General features: G+C 38.7%; 1 protein-coding gene across 1 annotated transcript in view; it reads right to left on the bottom strand.

Moving 5' to 3' along the window:
* The window catches only part of LOC137003119 (zinc finger protein 208-like), a 67,018-nt gene that overhangs the window by 14,258 nt on the left and 27,070 nt on the right, over positions 1 to 25,690 (bottom strand). The window contains exons 7-8 of the mRNA XM_067363164.1: positions 18,981 to 20,672; positions 7,687 to 9,030 (exon numbers count right to left, since the gene is read on the bottom strand). Coding sequence (XP_067219265.1) covers positions 7,687 to 9,030; positions 18,981 to 20,672 — 3,036 coding nt within the window. The remainder of the gene's footprint in view (positions 1 to 7,686; positions 9,031 to 18,980; positions 20,673 to 25,690) is intronic.

The raw sequence follows: 25,690 nt of genomic DNA, 5'->3' as shown, positions 1-25,690 counted from the left end.
GAGGCCAGAGATCGCTAAATATGGCTATTCAAAACACTTTTCAAGACAATAAATACACGATTGAGATGATGAATGCGTGTATTGCCTCTGAATTTGCGTCTAAATAGCGTTGGCTCCGTGGGCGTGGCCGCATTAGCGGATAATGAGCTGAATCAAGGACTTCTGACGTGGCTCTCTTTTCATACAGATTACATAAACAGAGAATATTTGTTTTCGATTTGACTTACACGATTTAAAACCTGACATTTCAACGTTTTTTTAGACATAAGTCTAATTTTTTTGTGATTAGTATTCACTAAGTTACAGTTCATTTTCTGAGAAATATCAGATTGGACTTCGTTCAGATGGAGACGAGTGATCACGCATCATGTTAGTTTTCTTTATTTTGCAAAAAGCACAACATTTTGTTTGTACTCTGAGTGTACACAAATAAAAGAAAATATTCCACAGATTAAAATGGTGTATAGCTCTTAATTGTATGTGCAACATTGACAGAGTATTTTGAGTCTCTTTCACACTGGTAAGAAAAAAAAACACTGTGGTATCGCCGGTGATACCTCAGACCTCAGAGTGTTAATAAGGGGTAATAATAAGATTGAAAAGCTTTAATGAAACACACAACAACAATATAGGGTTATCCGAGTTCTTCAAGCCTTCTCTGGTATTTTCATGATAGAGTATATTTATACTTCAGTGCTAATCGACATAGCCTTTATCACTATATTGAATACTATGAAATAATATGTAGTGTGCCTTATTCTATGCCAAGCAGCCACATCATCTCAAGATGAAGCAACACTTACAACTGATCACAGAGCTGTGCTTCACTGACAATATGCATGTACAAAATAAATTAAATAAATATATATATATATATTACGGTCGTCATGGTTTGGTTCATGCAGTTACATGGCGAATACAGTCGATTACAGGAGACTACACAGTGAGGTTTTGTCGCCGCTAGTTCTTTGACCTCAGTGTGATGTGTCCCAGGCTTTTGGTGTGCTTTTTAGTGTGCGCAAACGCAAGCAGTCAACACATGCTGCCTAGAACATTTATCTTTGTCCAGTGTCTAAGCTATTTCTCTCCAGAAGTTATGAGTGATAAAAAAAAAAAGTCTAAACTAAAGCCGCATCTCATAAACGCCTAAGATAAGGGTTTGACTACGCGGCATCTGTTGTTGTTGCAGTCTCTGGTATTTTGTTGTTCTTTCGTCTCTTTAGTTAAATTTTCTACTGTGAAACAACGCCCCGGGCTACTGCTGCCACCTTGTGAAACAACTGATTACTGCAAAACTAATTCAATAAGCATGTGCGACCTGCAGAGTGAGGTAAAATTGGGTAGAGCATGCACTATTCTAAAAAGGAAAACTGCGTCACGCACACTGTACGTGAACCCTTGCGTTTGTGTAAAGACCCGAGCAGAAATAATCTGAAAGCAGCCCTCTATTATCTGTATTCTTGATAAGCACCATATCAAATACAAAAATATGAATGGCTGCTTGAAAATACTGTTTGATGTTCTTTGTTCTCCGTAATGCTTGGTACACATTTGTAGCGTCTGGACCAATCAGCCACACAATTATTCATGGTATTTAATGAATTACCCATAAACTCACTCTCACTATCAAAGTTCTCTGAACTCATCCCCCTAAAACTGCAACCAACATCCCAAGTGTAGCTAGCACACAGGCACAACTAGGTGTCCTGTTACAGTTATATGGTACTTTTATGATCCATAAGAATGCTGTAGAGACTAGTGACTCATCCTTCCTGAGAAGGACAAATAAACTCTCTTAATCCTACGTATTCTCTATATAACCACTTGGGAAATGTATAAACATGTATCCAAGTTTCCCATCTCATGACTTTCCTTTTATAGGCTTTATTCTATGTATTAATTCTCTCTTTTGAACTATTTTGGTATTAATGTTCCATAGTTGCAAATGTATAGTTAACTGAGATCACATTGGCAGCATGCTTGGTATCTACGGACTCCAACTTTCATTTCCTATTTGGTAATTTATGTTACATGTTACTAACTCTGTGACACATTAGTATTATAAGAATCTAGAGGGTTCTTCTCTCAAACATCCAATCCAGTGTCTTATGCTAATATCTTGCTACAGAACAAAGACTCGTAAAACTTCCCTCCGAGGGGGCAACTCCTTATTGGCTCAGACACCTTAAGAGGGTGTGATGTCTCCACCCCTTATATTCATGGATCACAAGATAAAACCTCTCTCTTCCTGCTCTTCCTCCTCTTCTTCTCTTTTACTGATGAATGCTGACGTCAAGATGATGCTTTAAGAAGCTAGAAGCTTCTAAGGAACCCCAAGCTTGTGCCAGGCCTCGGCCTAGACCTTCCATTCACCAAAGATCCTCTGAATCCAGCCGGTTCTCTTTCGTCAAGAAAATATCAGCAAAGATTCAACGGGAGCCTCCACAAATTGCATCAGGACAGTTTTAATTCAACTTGGAGAGACATGCAAGTATCAAACTTAGTCTCATTATCGGATACATTGAGTATCCTTACCCCTTTTAAAGAAGGGCCTGTTAAAACTAAACTGATGGTTTGCGCAAGGCTGTTGATCTGCTGAATGTCCAACAATGCTGTAACTTCTTGCTTCCTGTACTCTGCTTTCTCTCTCTCTCTTGGTAAACTGTATGCATGTATGTGTGTGAATGTTAGAGTAGTTTAAGTGTTTAGTCTAGTTAATAAAGTCTTGTTCATGTCACACGTAAGGTTGTCCGTGTTTTGCGCTCATGTACGGGAGTCCCTATTCATGTCGGTCCTGACTACAGGCTTTTAGTAGAATAAGATTGTTATTTCCCATAACCTGGAAATGAACATTTCTTAGTTAATAAACAATTAACACTGTGTGTTCATTGAACAACAGGTTAATTGATTGTAATATTAATTTTATTACATTAAGTTAATTTTATTGACTGATTAAAATATTAATAATTAATTATAACTAGTTATGATTAATTATTCATATTTATTTTGAGCTAATTTGCTACAAATGGTGGAGAATGCGGGCATGAATAAACAAATGTTATGAGCTTAAACCACTGTCAACTTAAAAGTGTGCATTTGATAATTCCAGTCAGAATATGTCAGACGATGCGCATTTTGGTCACTAATTGCTGGCTTGTTAGATGCTGATAAAGTGATGGCTTGAATTGTCATCTCTACTGTAACTGAAAGAGTCTACTCTTGACACATTTTAGCATATGTTCAAATGGTATCAGTGTAAAGTTAATCTGATTTTAGCGAAGAAATCCTGATCTCAGTATTAGAGCGTAAGCCTGTGTTGACGAAGGAATCTCAGCTCAGCGGCATGTAAACTGTACCAGAATTGATTATTCTGCTTTGGTTGGAGAAATACCAATTGCAGTATTGCTTAACCTGTTTCTGATGAATGAATCTCAGTACAGTGTTATATAAATGTAGATTTGGGTAATGCTCCCCTGTTATAGTTAAGAGTGATGTCATTCATCTAAACTTTGCCTGCACCTACAAGCATAGCTACCTTTTGACCAAAACTGTGTTTCACTCGCTGAAAGGAATATCAGTATTCATGCACAAGACGGACTTAACTATATATGCTTAAACAAGCTTTGACTTACAGCAAACTGTGTAATTACCCTTTAAACAAGTACAAGACGTTGTTTAAAGTAGAGAGAAGAGTTTACATGAGTAAAATTTGCAAATGCCAAAACATATTTGCATTTTACTGAATGTAATATCAAGTTTTTGAAAATCTGAAAGTATAAGCGTCACATTTTAACTCTATACGTAACTTGTTTGAAATGAGCAGACAGTCTCTATAAACTGTTTGAATTGCCCAAATGTGCATTGGTTCCCATGACAACGACTTGTCACAGGAAGTGCTAACTCATCACCCTGTGATGCCATATTGTAAACAAACCAGGCTAGGTGGCTAAGCTAACCTCACCTAGCAGCCCTGCACCTCAGGCTAAGCTAACTAATAGCTTCTACAGTTAGTGGTTAGCATCATTTACGTGAAGCCTTTAACTATAGCTTGTGTGTATGCAGTGTGAACTGATCTAAACCAATTTCCCTTAACCACATTCCTGGTTTTCTGATTTCTTTCTTTCCTTACCTTTAATTCTTCTCAGCTAATTTCACCTGCACTTAGGTGCATTTCTCCCTGAACACTGTTCAGCTAAATCTGCAGTTACTAGGGTGATTAAATCTAAATTTAATTACATGTAAAGTGTTTAACTAAAGAAGAATTCTAGGATTTATTGAGATATTTCAATAACACGTTGACTAAACTTCTGGGAGGGACACACACATGGTGTGGTCCTGAACACGCTGCAGCTGTGACCAACTATAGAGTGATTTCCAAAGCTAATCTAATTGTTAATCACTAGTGCTATTGACTATTCCCAATACCAGGTCATTCTGCTGTTTTAATCACTTCTTTAAATATTTTATTGATTTTAATTATAATAGCAGTCAGCTATTTGTTTTTACTAGTATTTCTTTCATCTATGTGATTTATTTACATTTTCCTGTTTAGTCTTGTGTGGTTTAATTTCCCAATATAACCACAAGCAACTAGACATACTCTTCTTCTTGATTTTGTTTATTTACAACAGTTGCTTCAATTTTATGAGCCAGTTACAAAGGAATCCGAATGATTGCTATGGCATAATTTTGAGCACCACTAATAAGCACAATCTAATAGGAAAGCTCTCCTCTTCCTCTCTTTCTCTTTTCCATTTGTTCGGAGGTCAAGCCTGTTGTGAGCCATCAGTAAGAAATACTAAGAAATAATCTGACCACAAGAACCATCTTAAGTCATTTATTAAAGCTAGCTGTATTTTATACACCTGGCTGCTCACTGTGCCTTTAGCCCTAAATTCTGTTTGATCTTGCAGTAGTCTCTTGCCCTTACTCTCACCACAAGCGTGCCTAAATGTTGCAGATGCTCAGCCTAACTGCCCAGATGGCAGACCAAAAGGACTGGCTATGTGTCGTGAGGAACACCCCCTAACCAGTGCTGCTGAGCAATTACGGCACCAGAGCCAAAAGCAACTGGACAAAGATGGAAGAGAAGTAAAGGCAGACGACTCAAACCAGAGGTGTGATCACAATGATCTGACTGAAGTCAACTTCTTCCTGGCCCACATCCTCGCTGTTTTGAAACAGGAGGTGAACAACCTCAAACTCCAGATCACAGAGACTCACAAGGAGCTGATGCATGCTAAAAGCCACATAGACCAGCTAGAGATGGAGGCTTGGGACAGACGCAAGGACCCTGACAAAATAGAGACACAGAAGAAAAGAGAACTGAGACTCTCTTACCTGCAGCAAACAGAACCATTGCAGGAGAAACGTCTCACTTCACCGCATGGAGTCAGCAGAAGAACCTCCCCCAGCCAAGCACAGAGGTACAGAGGGGGAGGCCAAAGCCTTCTGCTTGACACCTTATCAGCCATTTTCCTGAAATCCTCTGCAGCTGCAGAAGGAGAAGGATTAATTCAGACAGACCCAGGTACCAGACCTACCACAGGGAGAAGCCAGGGATGGGAGCATCCTCTCCCTGCAGACACAGCAGGATCTCCAACAGCAGGCAGCCCAAGGACGACTGGACACGCCTGCATCGGACCTGCAGGAGCTTCTAACGCTAGTAAGATAGCTCCTTGAACAGTTCTTACCTGAGGAGTACTCAGCAGTACAAGCTTCTGACCACTCACACAACACCAGCTCAGAGACCTGAGCTTGTCTACTGTCTACATCAACCGCAATGGAACGACCACCACTCCAGGAGACACATACAACCAGAGCCCATCACAGCCTTCCAGCCTTGTGTGCCAGTGGTGTGTCTGATCTCTCTACACCTTCAACGTCGTTCGCTGTTGTCCATAGAAAGAACAACAACGATCGAAAGGGGGGGATGTAGCGTCTGGACCAATCAGCCACACAATTATTCATGGTATTTAATGAATTACCCATAAACTCACTCTCACTATCAAAGTTCTCTGAACTCATCCCCCTAAAACTGCAACCAACATCCCAAGTGTAGCTAGCACACAGGCACAACTAGGTGTCCTGTTACAGTTATATGGTACTTTTATGATCCATAAGAATGCTGTAGAGACTAGTGACTCATCCTTCCTGAGAAGGACAAATAAACTCTCTTAATCCTACGTATTCTCTATATAACCACTTGGGAAATGTATAAACATGTATCCAAGTTTCCCATCTCATGACTTTCCTTTTATAGGCTTTATTCTATGTATTAATTCTCTTTTTGAACTATTTTGGTATTAATGTTCCATAGTTGCAAATGTATAGTTAACTGAGATCACATTGGCAGCATGCTTGGTATCTACGGACTCCAACTTTCATTTCCTATTTGGTAATTTATGTTACATGTTACTAACTCTGTGACACATTAGTATTATAAGAATCTAGAGGGTTCTTCTCTCAAACATCCAATCCAGTGTCTTATGCTAATATCTTGCTACAGAACAAAGACTCGTAAAACTTCCCTCCGAGGGGGCAACTCCTTATTGGCTCAGACACCTTAAGAGGGTGTGATGTCTCCACCCCTTATATTCATGGATCACAAGATAAAACCTCTCTTCCTGCTCTTCCTCCTCTTCTTCTCTTTTACTGATGAATGCTGACGTCAAGATGATGCTTTAAGAAGCTAGAAGCTTCTAAGGAACCCCAAGCTTGTGCCAGGCTCGGCCTAGACCTTCCATTCACCAAAGATCCTCTGAATCCAGCCGGTTCTCTTTCACAAGAAAATATCAGCAAAGATTCAACGGGAGCCTCCACAAATTGCATCAGGACAGTTTTAATTCAACTTGGAGAGACATGCAAGTATCAAACTTAGTCTCATTATCGGATACATTGAGTATCCTTACCCCTTTTAAAGAAGGGCCTGTTAAAACTAAACTGATGGTTTGCGCAAGGCTGTTGATCTGCTGAATGTCCAACAATGCTGTAACTTCTTGCTTCCTGTACTCTGCTTTTCTCTCTCTTTGGTAAACTGTATGCATGTATGTGTGTGAATGTTAGAGTAGTTTAAGTGTTTAGTCTAGTTAATAAAGTCTTGTTCATGTCACACGTAAGGTTGTCCGTGTTTTGCGCTCATGTACGGGAGTCCCTATTCATGTCGGTCCTGACTACAGGCTTTTAGTAGAATAAGATTGTTATTTCCCATAACCTGGAAATGAACATTTCTTAGTTAATAAACAATTAACACTGTGTGTTCATTGAACAACAGGTTAATTGATTGTAATATTAATTTTATTACATTAAGTTAATTTTATTGACTGATTAAAATATTAATAATTAATTATAACTAGTTATGATTAATTATTCATATTTATTTTGAGCTAATTTGCTACACATTGTATGATTTAGGACTGTTCCAGACAAAAGATTAAGCATTTTCTGTGGCTGTGAAGATTGAATGTGGTTGAATGTGCATTTACTGCCATTTCTTTGCATTGGTCTGAACAGACAAATCTCAAGTGAAATTTGTACTGAATAGTGTAAAAACATCCTGTCGCTGATTGTGGTTGTCAGGAAATTAACTTACACAAAAGAGATTTTGCTGTGCATCACATGAAGATGAAAAGCTTACATTGATCTTAGACTGTGGTCATCTGGTTTCTCCACTGCATGGATCTTCATGTGTATCTTCAGGTGACTTTTACAAGAGAAACTCTTTCCACACTGATCACATGTGTGCGGCTTCTTCTTACTGTGGATCCTCTCATGTGTTTTCAGTGTTCCTGACTGATTGAATCTCTTGTCACAGTGTGAACACTTGTAAGGTTTCTCTCCAGTGTGGATAATCTCATGTGTTTTCAGAGTTGATGACCGACTGAATCTCTTGTCACAGTTTGAACACTTGTATGGTTTTTCTCCAGTGTGAATTCTCTGGTGCAATTTTAAACCATCTGCTGTAATAAAAGTCTTCTCACACTCAAAGCACATGTACTCTCTCACACCAGTGTGTATTTTCTCATGTGTATGTAAATGGCCCAGCAGTGAAAAACTTTTTCCACACACAGAACATGAATGTGGCTTCTCCTTTGTATGAACTACCAGGTGTGTCTTCAGGGTTGATGCACTACTAAATGTTTTGCCGCATTGATCACATTTGAATGGCTTCTCTCCAGTGTGAACTCTCATGTGAACATTAAGATTTGGTTTTTGTGGGAAACTCTTTCCACACTGATCACATGTGAACGGCTTTTCTCTCGTGTGAACTCTCATGTGAAGCTTAAGATTTGGTTTTTGCATGAAACTCTTCCCACACTGATCACATGCGTATGGCTTTTCTCCAGTGTGGATATTCATGTGCCCCATAAGATATTCTTTTTTTGTGAAGCTCTTCCCGCACTGGTTACATGTGAACGGTTTCTCTCCAGTGTGGATTCTCATGTGACGCTCAAGATTTGGTTTGATTGAGAATCTCTTTTCACACTGATCACACATGAAGGGCTTTTCTCCAGAATGAACTTGCATGTGACGCTCAAGTCTTTTTTTTAATGGAAAACTCTTCCCGCACTGATCACATGCGAACGGTTTCTCTCCAGTGTGGATCGTCATGTGACACTCAAGACTATGTTTGCATGCGAAACTCTTCCCACATTGATCGCATGCGTGCGGCTTCACTCCAGTGTGGACCTTCATGTGTACGTTAAGATGTGTTTTTTGTAGAAATCTCTTCCCACACTGATCACATTTGAACTGCTTCTCTCCTGTGTGGATTCTCATATGAAGCTTAAAGGTTGATGATTGTGTGAAACTCTTCCCACATTGACCACATGTGAATGGCTTCTCTCCGGTGTGGATCCTCATGTGACTCTTAAGGTGTGATGAATGACTGAAACTCTTTCCACACTGATCACATGTGAACGGCTTCTCTCCAGTGTGGATCCTCATGTGAAGCTCAAGATTTTGTTTGGTTGAGAAACTCTTTCCACACTGATCACATGAGAACGGTCTTTCTCCAGTGTGGATCCTCATGTGTCGCTCAAGACTGTGTTTGTATGTGAAACGCTTTCCACACTGAGTGCAGGTGAAATATTTCTTGGATTTTCTTTTCTTTGATAATGTCTTTTTAGTCTTTGAGCGACTCAAAGGTTTTTCTCCAGGTTTGTCATGATGTTTCTCCTTCACTTCACTCAGTTCTTCACTCTCCTCGCTCTCCTCCATCAGGTCTGAAATCAAAGAAAAAATAATTTCAAATTCAGTGCATCATAATTCTGACTGAAATATGAAGTGAATAGACATAAAAAAGTGCTTATGTAAAAATGATGTCAATTATTATGAACATTTGGATGCATTTTTATAAATTAATTCTATGTCCTTGAATCTTTTCATGAATGAGGTACATTGATCTTCTAATTATTATTTTTTAAAACATCATAGGCACAAATCCAATGTTTCTGTAGAGAGAACTATAAAACATATTTCATCAATGACACAATTATCTAAGACATTACTTGCATTAAAAATCAACACAATAGTGCCAATTTTTTTTATACAAACAAAGCACAAACAAACAAGACTATGTAGGAACTGTGGACGAACCAGACAAATGAATCATTCAGATGATTCTTTCAAAACATAATTCTAATTCAGAATTGAGGTTCCAGCTCCGGCCCGTCTGCAGATAAAGCCAGGCTGATTACTTTTACGACACATGCTTCCTGATAGCAGAAGCGACATACCAAAGGGTCACCCAAGAAGACAGAGAGACAATCCAGATCCTTTTGTTTCCTTACTTCACAGGAAAGCCAAAGAAACTGTTGAACAAATAAATCTGCTTCAAAATTGTTCCAACAATTTTAACGGACTTATCAAACATCTTTTAACTACATACATTTTGCATTATGTGTCCACAAGTACTACCTGTAAACAGTTAGGCTTTAGAACACTCACAATTCATGTAAATGTGTTAACTCTTGAATGACTGACTGAAAGTATGCCTTATTTGGACTTAATTTGATTCTTTCCCCCTTTCCTATATCCTGACTTGAATGAAATCTGTTTAAAATGTATTGTATTCCATTTAATAGAAATTATGTTAAAATGGCACTCTCTGCTGAAGCAGAAACAGGATGTAACACTTATGTTTTATTGGGGGCAGAGGAAGGCCCTCTTGAAACAGGACAATGTCTGATTGGCCAGGACTCCTCAGAGGGGTGACAAACAACTAAGTTTAAATGATCATATTGCAAGATAGTGAACAGGAGAAGTTGGTTAGTAAACGAGAAAGGAGTTGGTTCTGTTCTGGGAAAAGAAGCCAAGACAAGTACCAAGAACAATGGAGTGACAAGAAGAACAGACAAGCAGCTCATTCAAGCCTTTCAACCTTCACTCACTTTTCTTTTCTTTTACTTAATTCTCCTTTACCGCTGAAAGTCTCGTGTTCTAAGTTTCGCCGCAAAGTTCAACTAACGACTTTTGCCGCTTCAACTCCAGCGACAAAGAGACTTCCTTACATTGTTCCACACGGACCTGATCTGGACCAATCATCGACTTGGGAAACCCCTCTCTGCACGACGAGGGAAATTCACCTTTAAGTCAACGCAAGCAAGTACCTCCAGATGAAAACTGAACTGGTGCATTTAAATTAATGGTTCGTTCGGGTCTTTGAAATGCATTGATAGGAATTCTGTTAATCAGATCACTCTCTCTCTCCCTCTCTCTCTTTCAAAACTCTTTCTCTCATTTCCTTCTTACTGCAACGCGTATGAATGTGTGTGTGTGTGTATGTGGGTGTCTTTGTGTTAGATTAGTTTGTGTTAGAATAAATAAAATCTCTTGTAGTTTTTAAAACAAAGTGTCTTGTATTATGTGCTTTATGATTTCAAGTTACCGTGCTCTAATCAGTGTTTTCACGATTGTTGGATATTTATATCCGTTACGAGAGCTTATTACGGCTCGAGCAAATGAACGCTGGATGAATCAGTTGCTCGGTCGTAATCTAAACAACTCTTTATTCATTTGAGCTAATTTTACTTCCTAGGGTGTTTTCCTTACAACTATTTTGGCCGAATTTGGAGCATATGGGGGGCTGAGTGACCTGAGAATGACCTATAAAAGTTCTTTTAATAATTTAAAAACCAAAGCAGCACAAATAAAAAATTTTACGGCACAAACGGAGCACAAATGATTGAGACTATTTTGCCAACGTTTTGCGTTGGGTGGGGGGGCAACTTCACGCAGGTCAAATACCCCATAGATTTTTTTATTAATTTTTTTTAACTGCCTATTTTGGGGCATCATTATAAATGCACCGATTCAGGCTGCTTCCCCTTTAAATCCTCACGCTCCCTGCCCCCTCCCGAGCTCTCGACTATAATACATTGCATAAACAAAGTTCACACAGCTAATATAACCCTCAAATGGATCTTTACAAAATGTTCGTCATGCATACTGCATGCATGCAACAGATCATGTGAGTATAGTATTTATTTGGATGATTACATTTGATTCTGAATGAGTTTGATAGTGCTCCGTGGCTAAAGCTAACATTACACTGTTGGAGAGATTTATAAAGAATGAAGTTGTGTTTATGAATTATACAGACTGCAAGTGTTTAAAAATGAAAATACCGACTGCTCTTGTCTCCGTGAATACAGTAATAAACAATGGTAACTTTAACAACATTTAACAGTAAATTAACAGCATGCTAACAAAATATTTAGAAAGACAATTTACAAATATCAATATTTAAATATATTTAAAAATATCATGATATCATGGATATCATGTCAGTTATTATTGGTCCATCTGCCATTTTTCACTATTGTCCTTGCTTGCTTACCTGCATAAAGTCTGTTGATTCAGCTGTGCACAGATCCAGACATTAATACTGGCTTGTCTAATGCCTTGAACATGGGCTGGTATATGCAAATATTGGGGGCGTATATATTAATGATCCCAACTGTTGCGTAACAGTCGGCATTATGTTGAGATTCGCCTGTTCTTCAGAGGTCTTTTAAACAAATGAGATTTGGTGTTTGAGACTCACTGTATGTCATTTCCATGTACTGAACTCTTGTTATTCAACTATGCCAAGGTAAATTCAATTTTCAATTCTAGGGCACCTTTACATTAAGGGCAGTCACACTAGACTTTTAATTGCATTGTGAAGTTCACTTCAAGGTGCCCTTGAATTTAAAATTGAATTTACCTTGGCATAGTTAAATAATTACAGTTCTGTACATGGATAGGGCTGTCATGATAACTGCAATACCGTAATACCGCGCTTTTGACAACCGCAGAGGACTGCAAAAACTGCAGCAACTGCAATATTTGTATGTTTTGAAAGGTTACGTCCTTCTAGTTTTACACTTCATACACATGTACTAAATAATGATAGCATAATGTGTGTTCAACAGCTTGTTTCATTTAATCTCTCTTTGAATGAATCTGCGTTTTTGAACGTGCAGTTGAATAAACGGTTTAAAGACTCAATAACAGTCCCTTGCCGCTACCTTGTGGTGCAACAATGTAACTGAACTGACTGACAGCCCGTCTAGAATGCGCAGAGAAGAGTAACATTAGTTCTGCTTATACTCATGAAATATCAGCAGAAAGTGTCTTGTTTAGTCAGATTTGAGGATTGGAACTAACTATTATACATACAACAATAGCCCTACGATCTTATTGTCAGGTTTATGTTCTGTTTTGTAGACCCTTATTTTGACATTCTCTTTTTACTTCACTTCCTGTTTTAATGCTCTATTTAGTTTCATTATTGAATATGACCTCAATATACATTGAGTCTCAAACACCATTGTTTCCTCCTCCTTTTGTAAATTTTATTTTGTGCAAAAGACAACTGAAAAACAGGTGAATCTCAACATAACACTGACTGTGACGGGTTATTAATATGTACGCCCCAACTGTTGCATATACCAGCCCATGTTCAAAGGCAGTATTAACGTCATGGAGCTGCATTGCTGAAACATCAGGAAGTTGGGAAATGCATCCTCCTCGTTCTTGGCAAGTAATCAGAATAAGGTAAATGCCCCGGCTATTGCTGTATGTTTTTGAGTTTGATGTTAGAATTAACTGTTCACAAACACCCGTCCCCTAAACCACACTTACATTGTGAAAAATACAATCACAGTGCGAAGACATTGACAACGCCTTGACAGACAAGACAGAGCAGGTTTCTTTTGATGTGAAACGTCTCAAATTTTAACAAAAAATACAGTTTTGTGACTCAGTGTTGTGTCAGTTCAAGTGGCTGGTGAACTAATCATCTCTTCCTACTAGTTCATTTTTAGCATCAAATAAACATGAATGAACATCAGAAGGAATGTTGTTCAACCGCGGAAGGACATCAGTACACACAATTTTCAAGTTCAAGTCCACCAACGTTAATCTACTAACTCCCCTGACTGCTTTGGCGTATCATGGATTTAAGATATTTTAATGACAATTAAGGTCTTATTTTTACATTAGGGATTGGCAGACACACTGTGTCTAAAGCTTTGTTAGCTTCATCATATCAAAACACTAATTAAAGATGAATCAAGAACACACACCAACCTGCTTGTTCCTCATGTTTCATTCTCCAGGGTTCTGGTTCACTCGTGTCCTCTTCATTCCCCTCTTTAACAAACACCATCTTCTCCGATGAGTTGCTGCACCTCCAGATATTCCTGCTTGTCGGAAAACTTTGAGGATGGGAATTACAGGTATTTATTGACCCAATTCAAAATCTTTTATATGAACAAAGCACATTTATAAACAGTTTTCATTAAGCCAGTAGCAAGACATGTAACCAAAGACCAAGCTGAAAATAATATTTTTTTCTTTGAGGTTTAATGGTGGTTGGCAAACAAACTTGTTTGAATTACTGCCACCCATTGGACTGGAAGCGCCGAGAGGAAGAAAAAAATAATATAGAGAAAATGCTTAACGCTTGTACATGCTGTAGCCTACTGTTTTTAGGTAATGTTTAAAATAAATGTTGGATTGTAACCAACAGCACTATATATTTATAGGCATTTTTTTAGGCTACAATGTATATTTTATTATAGGCCTACATAACTACTTACATTTTTTTTTTTTTTTTTTTTAATACTGTGATATGTGGTGTTTGGAATATCATCCTGACCACTAATTAATGAGACTGACTGGGGAAAGAGGAACACCAGGGTGTGATCTGTGTATTCAGAGACTGGGGAGAGAAGGATTAAAAAGAGTGCAAAAGAGAATGGATTTACAAGCCGAAATAGAAAAAAAGTGGTTTTATGTCTTTTTCTATGTTCTAATTTTAAGATGATGTATTTAATTAAGCTGTGCTCCTAGAGAAAATATAGAGGGTGACAGTGAGGGTGGGTTGGAGTGTCATACCTTATGCTAGTCAGGCCCTTACTAATGAGGAGCCTAAGTATGCAACTACAAAGAAAGCTGTTGGGGATGGTGAATTTCACAAAGTACTTTAAGCATTTTTTGCTAGGTAAAGAGTTTGTATTGCACACAGCCCATGCCATGCTTGCATAACTTTCAGGGTTTAGAGGGTCAGCTAGCTTATTGGGTGGAGCAATTGGCAAGCATTTATTATAAAATTGTACATCGCCCCCAGGTGGTGTAGAGTGAAGAAAACGTTGGGAGGGTGATGATTTGGTACAGGCCCAGTGAGACAATCCAGAATTGGCTTATTTTTTAATCCATCTTATGCAGGTCTCGGATGATAATAGTGCTGAAATTCAACAGAATGCTACTTTGAAGAAGTATATTTCTGTATGGGGCCAATTGCAGCTGCAAGATCAGCGGTTGGTACGGGTGTCCCCGTCTTAAATCAGCTTCACAGCTCACTAATGGGAGGCCACCTGGGAATTAAGAAATTGTAAGAGAAAGCAAGCAATCATTTTTTATTGGCCAGGGTTGTTTGCAGATGTAAGACAGTGGTTTAGATTGTGCTTCTCGAAAGACACATGGAAAATCCCCCTGTGCCCCAATGAATCCTTCAGTTACATCTCATCCTCATGAATATCTTGGCTTTGATATTTTAAGGCCTTTACCTGAGTCATCTTAAAAGCATATGTACATCCTTGTTGTAAGTTATCACTTTCCTAAATGGACTGAGACATTTTCCCTTTCCAACCAGGAGGCACAGACAGTCGCTTATGTCCTGGTTGAGTAGTGGATATGTCATTTTAGCACTCTCCGTAATATTAATTCTGATCACATTTACATTTATTAATTTATTTTATAAATTAATTATATTTTACATTTATTAATTAATTAATTTTTATCCAAAGTGACTTACAAGTGAGGGATACAACAAGCGAGTTGTCATGACGAGTAGACACAAGAAGCGCTCACAAGTTTCAGGCAGTGCTCAGAGTATCATAAACTACAATAAAGAGGGATTAAAATAAGTGAAAGGATAGGTATAGGATTTTTTTTTTTTTTTTTTTTTAAGATGAGTGTAAGTGCTCAAGAAAGAGATATGTTTTCAGCAGTCTTATGAATATTGCCAGGGATTCTGCATTCTGGATAAAGGTAGGAAGATCATTCCACCAGCAAGGAACAGTGAACGAGAATGTCCTAGAGAGTGATTTCGAGCCTCTCAGTGATGGGACCACAAGCCTTCGCTCCTTGAGTTTAGGCTTCTGGTAGGAGTGTAGACTCATAAGAGTGAGTGGAAGTAGGAGGGTGCTGAGCCTGTGGCAGATCTGTACGCAAGCGTCAACGCCTTGAATTTGATGCGAGCAGCAAGTGGTAGCCAGTGCAGAGAGATGACGAGAGGCATCATGTGGGGCTCGTTAAAGACAAGACATGCTGCAGCGTTTGGAATAATTTGTAGAGGCTTGATTGTGCATGATGGCAGTCCAGCCAGAAGAGCATTACAGTAGTCAAGCCTAGAAATGACCAGGGCCTGGACGAGAAGTTGTGTTGCATATTCTGTTAGAAAGGGCCTGATTTTCCTGATGTTGTGTAGTGCAAATCTGCATGACCAAGCTGTCTTTGCAATATGGTCTTTGAAGGTCAGTTGGTCGTCAAGGATTACTCCAAGATTTTTGGCCGAATTTGATGGGGTAATTGAGGATGTACCTAGCTGGATGCTGAAATCATGATTTAGAGTCGGATTGGCAGGGAAGCGAGAAGCTCGGTCTTTGCCAGGTTGAGCTGCAGATGATATCCTTTCATTCATGTCGAGATGTCAGCCAGACAGCTTGAGATTCGATCAGGGGTGCAATTGAGTCTGCCCTGTTTAAAGAATTGTGCCAATTGCTGGATATAATTGAGATGCATAGCTCCCCATATCACCCACAATCTAATGGTTTAGTGGAGTGATTTAACCGTAATTTAATTTTGAGTCTGTTTGTTAATGAGAATCAAACCAACTGGGACTGTTTATTGCCATATGTTATAATGCCGTATCAAAGTAGTGTCCATGCCAGTTCAGGGTTTTCACCTTAAAAAAATCTTGTTTGGACAGGAAATTGTTCTTCCTCTGGACGTGATTCTGAATGTAGGACATCAGCAGTTTCTGTTAGCCAGTGAGTATATGACTGGTGAGTATGTGACTTGACAACATGAAAACTTTAAATAAATCTTTCTCCAAGATAACTCAATGTTCCTATTAATTTACATGATCTATGAATAAAGGTCTATGTTTATTAAAGGTGCCCTAAAAATAAAAATTGAATTTATCTTGGCATAGTTAAATAACAAGTGAGTCTCAAACTCCATTGTTATCTCATTTGTTTAAAAGACCTCCAAAGAACAGGCGAATCTCAACATAACACAGACTGTTACGTAACAGTCGGGGTGTACGCCCCCAATATTTGCATATGCCAGCCCATGATCGAGGCATTACACAAGGGCAGCCAGTATTAACGTCTGGATCACAGCTGAATCATCAGACTAGGTAAGCAAGCAAGGAAAACAGCGAAAAATGGCAGATGGAGCAATAATAACTGACATGATCCATGATATCATATTTTTAGTCATATTTGTAAACTCTTTTTAAATGTTTCTTTAGCATGTTGCTAATGTACTGTTAAATGTGGTTAAGTTACCATTGTTTCTTACTGTATTCACGGAGACAAGAGCCGTCATTATTTTCATTATTAAACACTTGCAGTCTGTATGATTCATAAGCACAACTTCATTCTTTATAAATCTCTCCAACAGTGTAGCATTAGCCGTTAGCCACGTATCACAGCCTCAAATTCATTTAGAATCAAATGTAAACATCCAAATAAATACAATACTCTCATAATCCGACGCATGCATGCAGTATGCATGACAAACACTTTGTAAAGATCTATTTTGAGGGTTATATTTGCTGTGTGAACTTTGTTTATGCCCTGTTTAAGGAAGGCAAGCGCAAGCTCTGGGGGCGGAGAGCGCGCAATTTAAAGGGGCCACAACCTGAATTGGCACATTTCTAATTATGCCCCAAAATAGGCAGTTAAAAAAAATTAATAAAAAAAAATCTATGGGGTATTTTGAGCTGAAACTTCACAGACACATTCAGGGGACACCTTAGACTTATATTACATCTTGTAAAAAAACATTCGATGGCACCTTTAAAGGTCTGAGTTTATTGCTGTTTCTAGAACATGTTACTTTCTCCTGGGTGTCTGTAAAATCATAACACTGAAGTAGAAACTTAGAAAGCACTATGAATTGTTCTTCACGTACACAGTAATTGAAAATTAAGAACTGTTAAAAGTAAAAGGCTCTAACTGTTGCATATATATAATAAACTATGCATCAATATCTTGTCCCTTTGTGCTTTTTGATGCAAAGTGCTGTGACTCCATGTTGCTTCAGGCATTCTGTGCATGGGATGTGCATGAATGCTCTGTGCAGCTTTGTATTGCAGCCTTTTATTTTATAATATTTTTGCGCAATGGAAGATTATTAATAGCATTTCTTGTTCTGTCCCATCTATCATTTGTTGCTGCCTCATTAAAAAGCTGTGCTATAGATTAAAAAGGAATGGATTTTAATTTTATAGCATAATTATATATAGGGCTGGGCGATATATCGCATGCGATTGTCACGCGCATTTCGTCAGTAAAGCCGGTTCCCTGATTACCACTAAATCGCCATCACCTGCTTTCAAATGGAGCGGCATTTAATAGACAGAGCCGTAGTTCACTGACAAGCTACGCAATATCGCATTCATTATCGCAGATGAATTGCCTTCGATACTGAGCGCGATATTGCGTGGCTTGTCAATGATCTACGGTTCTGTCTATTAAATGCCGCTCCATTTGAAAGCAGGTGATGGCGAAATGCGTGTGACAATCACATGCGATATATCGCCCAGCCCTACTTATATATATTTACTTGTTTTTCATTAATGTATTTTATAGCAATACAAAGAGAAATGTGGCAACATTTTACCTAATGCTACACTACTACGAAATGTTTTTTTTTTTCAACAAAATGTTTAGATTTTATAAAATTGTGCACTCATGAATTTTCTAGACTAACTTCATATTATCCACTAAACCTATAATAGTGTTTTAGTCATAGATTATGATTATATATTTTTCCATTTTTTGTTTTTGTCTTTATAACAAAATTTTCTATATTTAGTAGATTGTGTTTAACACTTAAAAGATTGATTTTCAGTTCAACACAGAGAGGTATAGAAATTCTATATTGATTACTGTGCTGGTATCGGATTGGTATCGGCCGATTCTCAGAACTTTTGGTATCCTATTGTTCTATTATCCTACTGTCAGATATTGAGTTTGCATTTACTGCCATTTATTTGCATTGGTCTAAACAGACAAATCTCACATGAAAATTGGAATGAATTCACATTCATGTTAGTGTAAAAACGTCCTGTTGCTCACCGGGGCTGTTAAGAAATGAACTTACACAAAAGAGATTTTGCTGTTCAGCACATGAAGAAGAACTGCTTACCTTGATCTCAGACTTTGGTGATGTGGTTTCTCCACTGCATGGATCTTCATGTGTATCTCTAGGTTACTTTTAATAGAGAAACATTTTCCACACTGATCACATGTGTGTGGCTTCTCTTTACTGTGGATCATCTCATGTGCTTTCAGTGTTCCTGACTGACTGAATCTCTTGTCACAGTGTGAACACTTGTAAGGTTTTTCTCCAGTGTGAATTCTCTGGTGCTGTTTTAAACAGTTTGCTGAAATAAAAGTCTTCTCACACTCAAAGCACATGTACTCTCTCACACCAGTGTGTATTTTCTCATGTGTATGTAAATGTTCCAGCTGAGAAAAACTCTTTCCACACACAGAACATGAATGTGGCTTCTCCTTTGTATGAACTCTAAGGTGAGTCTTCAGATTTGATGGACTAGAAAAATGTTTGCCGCATTGATCACATTTGAACGGCTTCTCTCCAGTATGAACTCTCATGTGAAGCTTAAGATTTGGTTTGAATGGGAAACTCTTTCCACATTGATCACATGTGAATGGCTTCTCTCCGCTGTGGATCCTATCATGAGCATTCAGATGTGCTGGCCGACTGAATCTCTTGTCACAGTGTGAACACTTGTAAGGTTTTTCTCCAGTGTGAATTCTCTGGTGCAGTTTTAAACCGTCTGCTGTAATAAAAGTCTTCTCACACTCAAAGCACATGTACTCTCTCACACCAGTATGAATTTTCTGATGTACTTTTAAATTACTCAGCAGTGAAAACCTCTTTCCACACACAGAACATGAATGTGGCTTCTCCTTTGTATGAACTACCAGGTGTGTCTTCAGGGTTGATGCTCTACTAAATGTTTTGCTGCATTGATCACAGTTGAATGGCTTCTCTCCAGTGTGAACTCTCATGTGAACCTTAAGATTTGGTTTTTGTGGGAAACTCTTTCCACACTGATCACATGTGAACGACTTTTCTCTCGTGTGAACTCTCATGTGAAGCTTAAGATTTGGTTTTTGTGTGAAACTCTTCCCACACTGATCACATGCGTATGGCTTTTCTCCAGTGTGGATATTCATGTGCCCCATAAGATATTCTTTTTTTGTGAAGCTCTTCCCGCACTGGTTACATGTGAACGGTTTCTCTCCAGTGTGGATTCTCATGTGACGCTCAAGATTTGGTTTGATTGAGAATCTCTTTTCACACTGATCACACATGAAGGGCTTTTCTCCAGAATGAACTTGCATGTGACGCTCAAGTCTTTTTTTTAATGGAAAACTCTTCCCGCACTGATCACATGCGAACGGTTTCTCTCCAGTGTGGATCGTCATGTGACACTCAAGACTATGTTTGCATGAGAAACTCTTCCCACATTGATCGCATGCGTGCGGCTTCACTCCAGTGTGGACCTTCATGTGTACGTTTAGATAAGTTTTTTGTAGAAATCTCTTCCCACACTGATCACATTTGAATGGCTTTTCTCCAGTGTGGATCTTCTTGTGTACATTAAGTGTTGTTTTTTGTAGAAATCTCTTCCCACACTGATCACATTTGAACAGCTTCTCTCCAGTGTGGATTCTCATATGAAGCTTAAGGGTTGATGATTGTGTGAAACTATTCCCACACTGACCACATGTGAACGGTCTCTCTCCAGTGTGGATCCTCATGTGAAGCTTAAGATTTTGTTTGCATGAGAAACTCTTCCCACACTGAGTGCAGGTTGTAGATTTCTTGGCTTTTCTTTTCTTTAAAAATGTCTTTTTAGTCTTTGAGCGACTCAAAGGTTTTTCTCCAGGTTTGTCATGATGTTCCTCCTCCACTTCACTCAGTTCTTCACTCTTCCCGCTGTCTTCTATCAGCTCTGAAATCAAAGAAAAAAATTGGTCATTTCAATTTCAGTGCATCAAAATAATTCAAAGACAACAACATGAAGTGAATAGACATAAAAAACACATGTCCTTGAAACTTTTCATGAATGAGGTACATTGATCTTCTAATTATTATTTTTAAAACATTACAGTCACAAATCCTATGTTTCTGTATAGAGAACTATAAAACATATTTCATCAATGACACAATTATCTAAAATAGTACTTGCATTAAAAAATTTAACACAATAGTGCTATTATTTTTTTATCAACTATAGTCGAATATTCGATCGTTAATTCATATTCGGAAAAATAAAAATAAAAATGTTGGTTAGCTGAGTGTAAATGCAGTGAAATGTGTTCTTTCATTTTTTTTTTTTTTTTTTTTTTTTTCATATATTGTTTAATGCTTTGAACTAAAAGAAAAATAATGTAAGCTTGTTGTGTATTGCCTAATAGAGAGATTGTTCAGAAATGGTTACAAATATTGATGAATTAAAAAAAAAATAACAACATCCTTCTCGTTTAACGTCATTCAAATAAATCATTCGAATATTTGTTTTTTACGAGCCCAAATATTCGAATACAATATTTTGGAAAAATACCCATCCCTAGTATTGTCCCAGCCCTTTTATATAAAATGAATTAGTTTTCGCTCTATAAATGTACACAAACAATAGCTCCCTTGTCTAATAAAACATGCAAAATATTAAACTGTCTTTGGTGTTTCCATGGAAGGCATGTGACAGTATCAAATTTTCATGTTTCGATTAATTGCTGAAGCTTTTATCACGGTATACGGTATTATCACGATATTGAAATAAGTTGCAAAGAAAAAGTGTTGTCATAGTATAACAGGTTTAGGAACTCTTTTTGTAACAAAAATAACTCTGAATGTTTAAATACAATAATACAATACACAAACAATATATAAAGTAAAATTTTCAAACAGATTAAAGTGCAAAAGAATTAGGCTATAAAGAACAACAGGAAACACTTTACAATAAGGTCTCATTATTTAATGCATTAACTAAGATTGAGCAATAGCTACATTTGTTACAGAAAGTATTATTTTTTGTTAATGTTAGTTAAGAAACACAACTGATCATTGTTAGTTTTATCTCGGGTCCATTAAATAAGTTCTTTTGATTTTAGTAATGTTATAGAACAGTAACTAAGAAATTAACATTAAGAATAATTAATGTATTTTTCATTGTCAGTTTGGTAATAATGAATTACCATGTTAACTAATAAAGCCGTATGTATGGAAGCCCTTTTCCGCCAAAGTTGAGTAAAAAAATATATAATTCTGTAAGTCATAATAATGAGAAACTTTCTCGTAATTATGACTTAGTATCTCATTATATAGAGAAAGTTTCTCATAATAATGACTTAGTATGTCAGAATAATGAGAAAATGTATCATAATTATGACTTATTGTCTCGTAATAATGACTTAGTTTCTCATAATAACGGGAAAGTTTCTCGAAATAATTACTTAGTTTCTCATAATAATGCAGCGGAGCAAAAGGGTGTGGCACCCCAGCGACATCCGCTGGTCAAAGTCTCGTAAATGCAAGAACAGCAAACATGGCACATTCTGCATTCGTGCACTTGTTTTCGTTAAATTCAGTGTAATATACAAAGTACAGCCTATAGTAGCATTAAATAACATCAGTTATAAATTATCAGTATATCTTCAATACTTTTCCATGCACACTAGGGTTGCACGGTGTACCGGTACTATGGTAGTATCGCGATACTAAAGCTTCAAAATACTGGCGATGCCATTGTATTTTTTAAACGGTAGTATCGTCAGTACCGTAAGGAATGTTGTATGTGCGGCAGGTACACTTCAATTGAACATGCACACCTGCAAAAACATTACAAGAGACTGCCGTTGCCTGTCTGCTGTGCCCTGTGTAGTAGATGCTCTGTAGAATTAGCGCCTTATTGTTTCCCAATGCTTCAGTTAATTTTGCAATGAGATAAAGTTGCACTTGCGCGTTGTTGTTTGCACTGCATTTTTTTCTGGAGAAAGGGTCTGAAATTCACTTAATTAACATCATAATATCTTTATATACGAATCAATTCTCGCAGTTTTTTTGTTTTTCATTTGACCACTTCTGGAAAAGGTGTAATAGTTTGTTTCTAGAAACATCTTTGCGAAGACGATTCAGACAAATGCAATTCCATTCATCAATAGGCTATAGCGGTTTTGCACTCGGTTCTTATCAATCATTTCAATCGTGATTTTAACATTATAAATGTATTATATGTTTTAATATACATACTGCTCTCCAGCCAGGGTTGGAAATTTCAAGATATGCTGGCAAAAATGCTCCTGATAGTTCGTGACATGAGCAAGAGCGCTGTTTTTGTTTTGTTTCTAAATGAATCTGTTTTTGAACAAATTGGGCGAGTCACTGACTCACTAAGCCATTCCTAAAAAAACAGGCATTTGCTTTGTTCCTGAATGAATCAGCTGTTTTGAACGAATCGGTTGAATGATTCATTGACTTAATCATTAACACTTGCTGCCACCTACTGGTGACTTTAGTCTCCCATCTAAAAGTAGGTCTATTCTATCATTTTTTTACCATCTAAAAGTAGGCCTATCATTTTCCCCCCAAACATATTTCTATATTCAGATTTTTATATTTGAAACATTAATCTCAAAACATTATTTATGCAATTTTAATTGAAGTGCAAATATATAAATGATACATTGTAATGTCACTTCATGCAGCTTCTGTGCTACTATGCAGTGCTAAGATGAATTTTGTTTACAATGATTCATTTGATTGGTAATAAAACCCTGTTATTCATTCTCATTAATGAAGTATTCTGGTCTGTTTTCATGTATTTATGAAAGTTTGGTTCATTTTGTATACTGCATGGTATCGCGATACTACTTGGTATCGTGATACTTCAGCTGGTATAGTATCGCAAGACATTTTTATGGTATCATGAAAACCCTAATGCGCACTAACGAAGAGTGGTTTCCGTGGTAACGGTGGAAACTGCTGTATGAACGCGAAGGCTTTCAAAACTATCAGATTAACGAAGGAATATGACATTTATTCGTTAAGTTCAAGTGCAACGTCTTCATAAAATGTCTAGGTTTATGTGTTAACTTTAACACGCATTTAGTGGATAAGTCTAGGCTATTTGATGTGCAGGTTTACCTAGACATAGGCGCTGGAAAGCTTTTATAAACAGGGTCCTAAAGCACTTGCCCAGTCATAAACCTTCATTCCAGTGATATTCCTACAGAAAACACCGTTTAAGATGTTTATGACTCATTAGAATGTATGCAAAAGACAGCTAGCGTGCCACGCCCTTCTGCTCCGCTGCTCTGCACATGCGTAGAAGTTTCTAATTATTATGAGAGTTTCTCGTTATTATGAGAAACTAAGTCATTATTACGAGAAAGGTTCTCATTATCATGAGAAACTAAGTCATTATTACGAGAAAATAAGTCATAATTACGAGAAATTCTCTCAATATAATGAGATACTAAGTCATAATTATGAGAAAGTTTCTCATTATTATGACTTACAGAATTATATTTTTTTCCTCAACTGTGGCGGAAACGGGCTTCCATAGTAGCCTATGTCTCAAAGTGTTACTGAACAATAAATAATCAGAACATTTCTAATCATTAGGGCATGTTGTAGTCCTGATTAAAATGTATGTTTTAGGCAATATATGTTACGTGCTGGTGTGGTAGAGATGAGTCGGTAGCAGATATCCACAAAGTAGAGCGTTTATTCACAATAGTAGCGAGGATACACACATCAACACATCAAACTAACATTCAGGACAGACCAGGAGTGAAGGGAGTGAGTCCAATATAAAGGCAGTGCAGATGAGAGAGTACAGGTGATGATGATCTGTGATGATGGGGAGATGACGAGGGAAGTGAGTGCAGGTGTGGAGAACAGGAGGATCATGGGAAATGGAGTCCAGGGGAACAAGGGATCTGTGACAGTACCTCCCCCTCCCGGTAGGCGCGTCCTCGCGCCGTAAATAGAATAACAGGGCGGGCGCCCTGGAGACCTCATGCAGGTGCCGGGGGATTAGTGGACTGGAGTGGAGGTCTCCAGGGCGGATCCATGAGCCTTGGCAGGCCACGGCGGGTCAGGAGCCTTGGCAGGCCACGGCGGGTCAGGAGCCTTGGCAGGCCACGGCGGGTCAGGAGCCTTGGCAGGCCACGGCGGGTCAGGAGCCTTGGCAGGCCACGGCGGGTCAGGAGCCTTGGCAGGCCACGGCGGGTCAGGAGCCTTGGCAGGCCACGGCGGGTCAGGAGCCTTGGCAGGCCACGGCGGGTCAGGAGCCTTGGCAGGCCACGGCGGGTCAGGAGCCTTGGCAGGCCACGGCGGGTCAGGAGCCTTGGCAGGCCACGGCGGGTCAGGAGCCTTGGCAGGCCACTTCAGAGGCCCACCCACATGTGTGGCGCCCACATGTCCCCCACCCACGGGTACTTGGCCCCCCCCCAAAAAATACTTGGAGAGGTTAAGGATCGTATAGAGGAGTCCAAGGAATAAAGTCAATGTGTGGGTGGAGGAGACTGGAGAACTTGGCTCGGCGGCGGAGACTGGAGAACTTGGCTCGGTGGCGGAGACTGGAGAACTTGGCTCGGCGGCTGAGACTGGAGAACTTGGCTCGGCGGCGGAGACTGGAGAACTTGGCTCGGCGGCGGAGACTGGAGAACTTGGCTCGGCGGCGGAGACTGGAGAACTTGGCTCGGCGGCGGAGACTGGAGAACTTGGCTCGGCGGCGGAGACTGGAGAACTTGGCTCGGCGGCGGAGACTGGAGAACTTGGCTCGGCGGCGGAGACTGGAGAACTTGGCTCGGCGGCGGAGACTGGAGAACTTGGCTCGGCGGCGGAGACTGGAGAACTTGGCTCG

Source organism: Chanodichthys erythropterus, chromosome 3, assembly GCF_024489055.1.
Source record: "Chanodichthys erythropterus isolate Z2021 chromosome 3, ASM2448905v1, whole genome shotgun sequence".
NCBI classification, from domain to species: domain Eukaryota; kingdom Metazoa; phylum Chordata; class Actinopteri; order Cypriniformes; family Xenocyprididae; genus Chanodichthys; species Chanodichthys erythropterus.
Note: the sequence above shows the minus strand (reverse complement) of the source record. Positions and strands in the feature narration are given on the sequence as shown.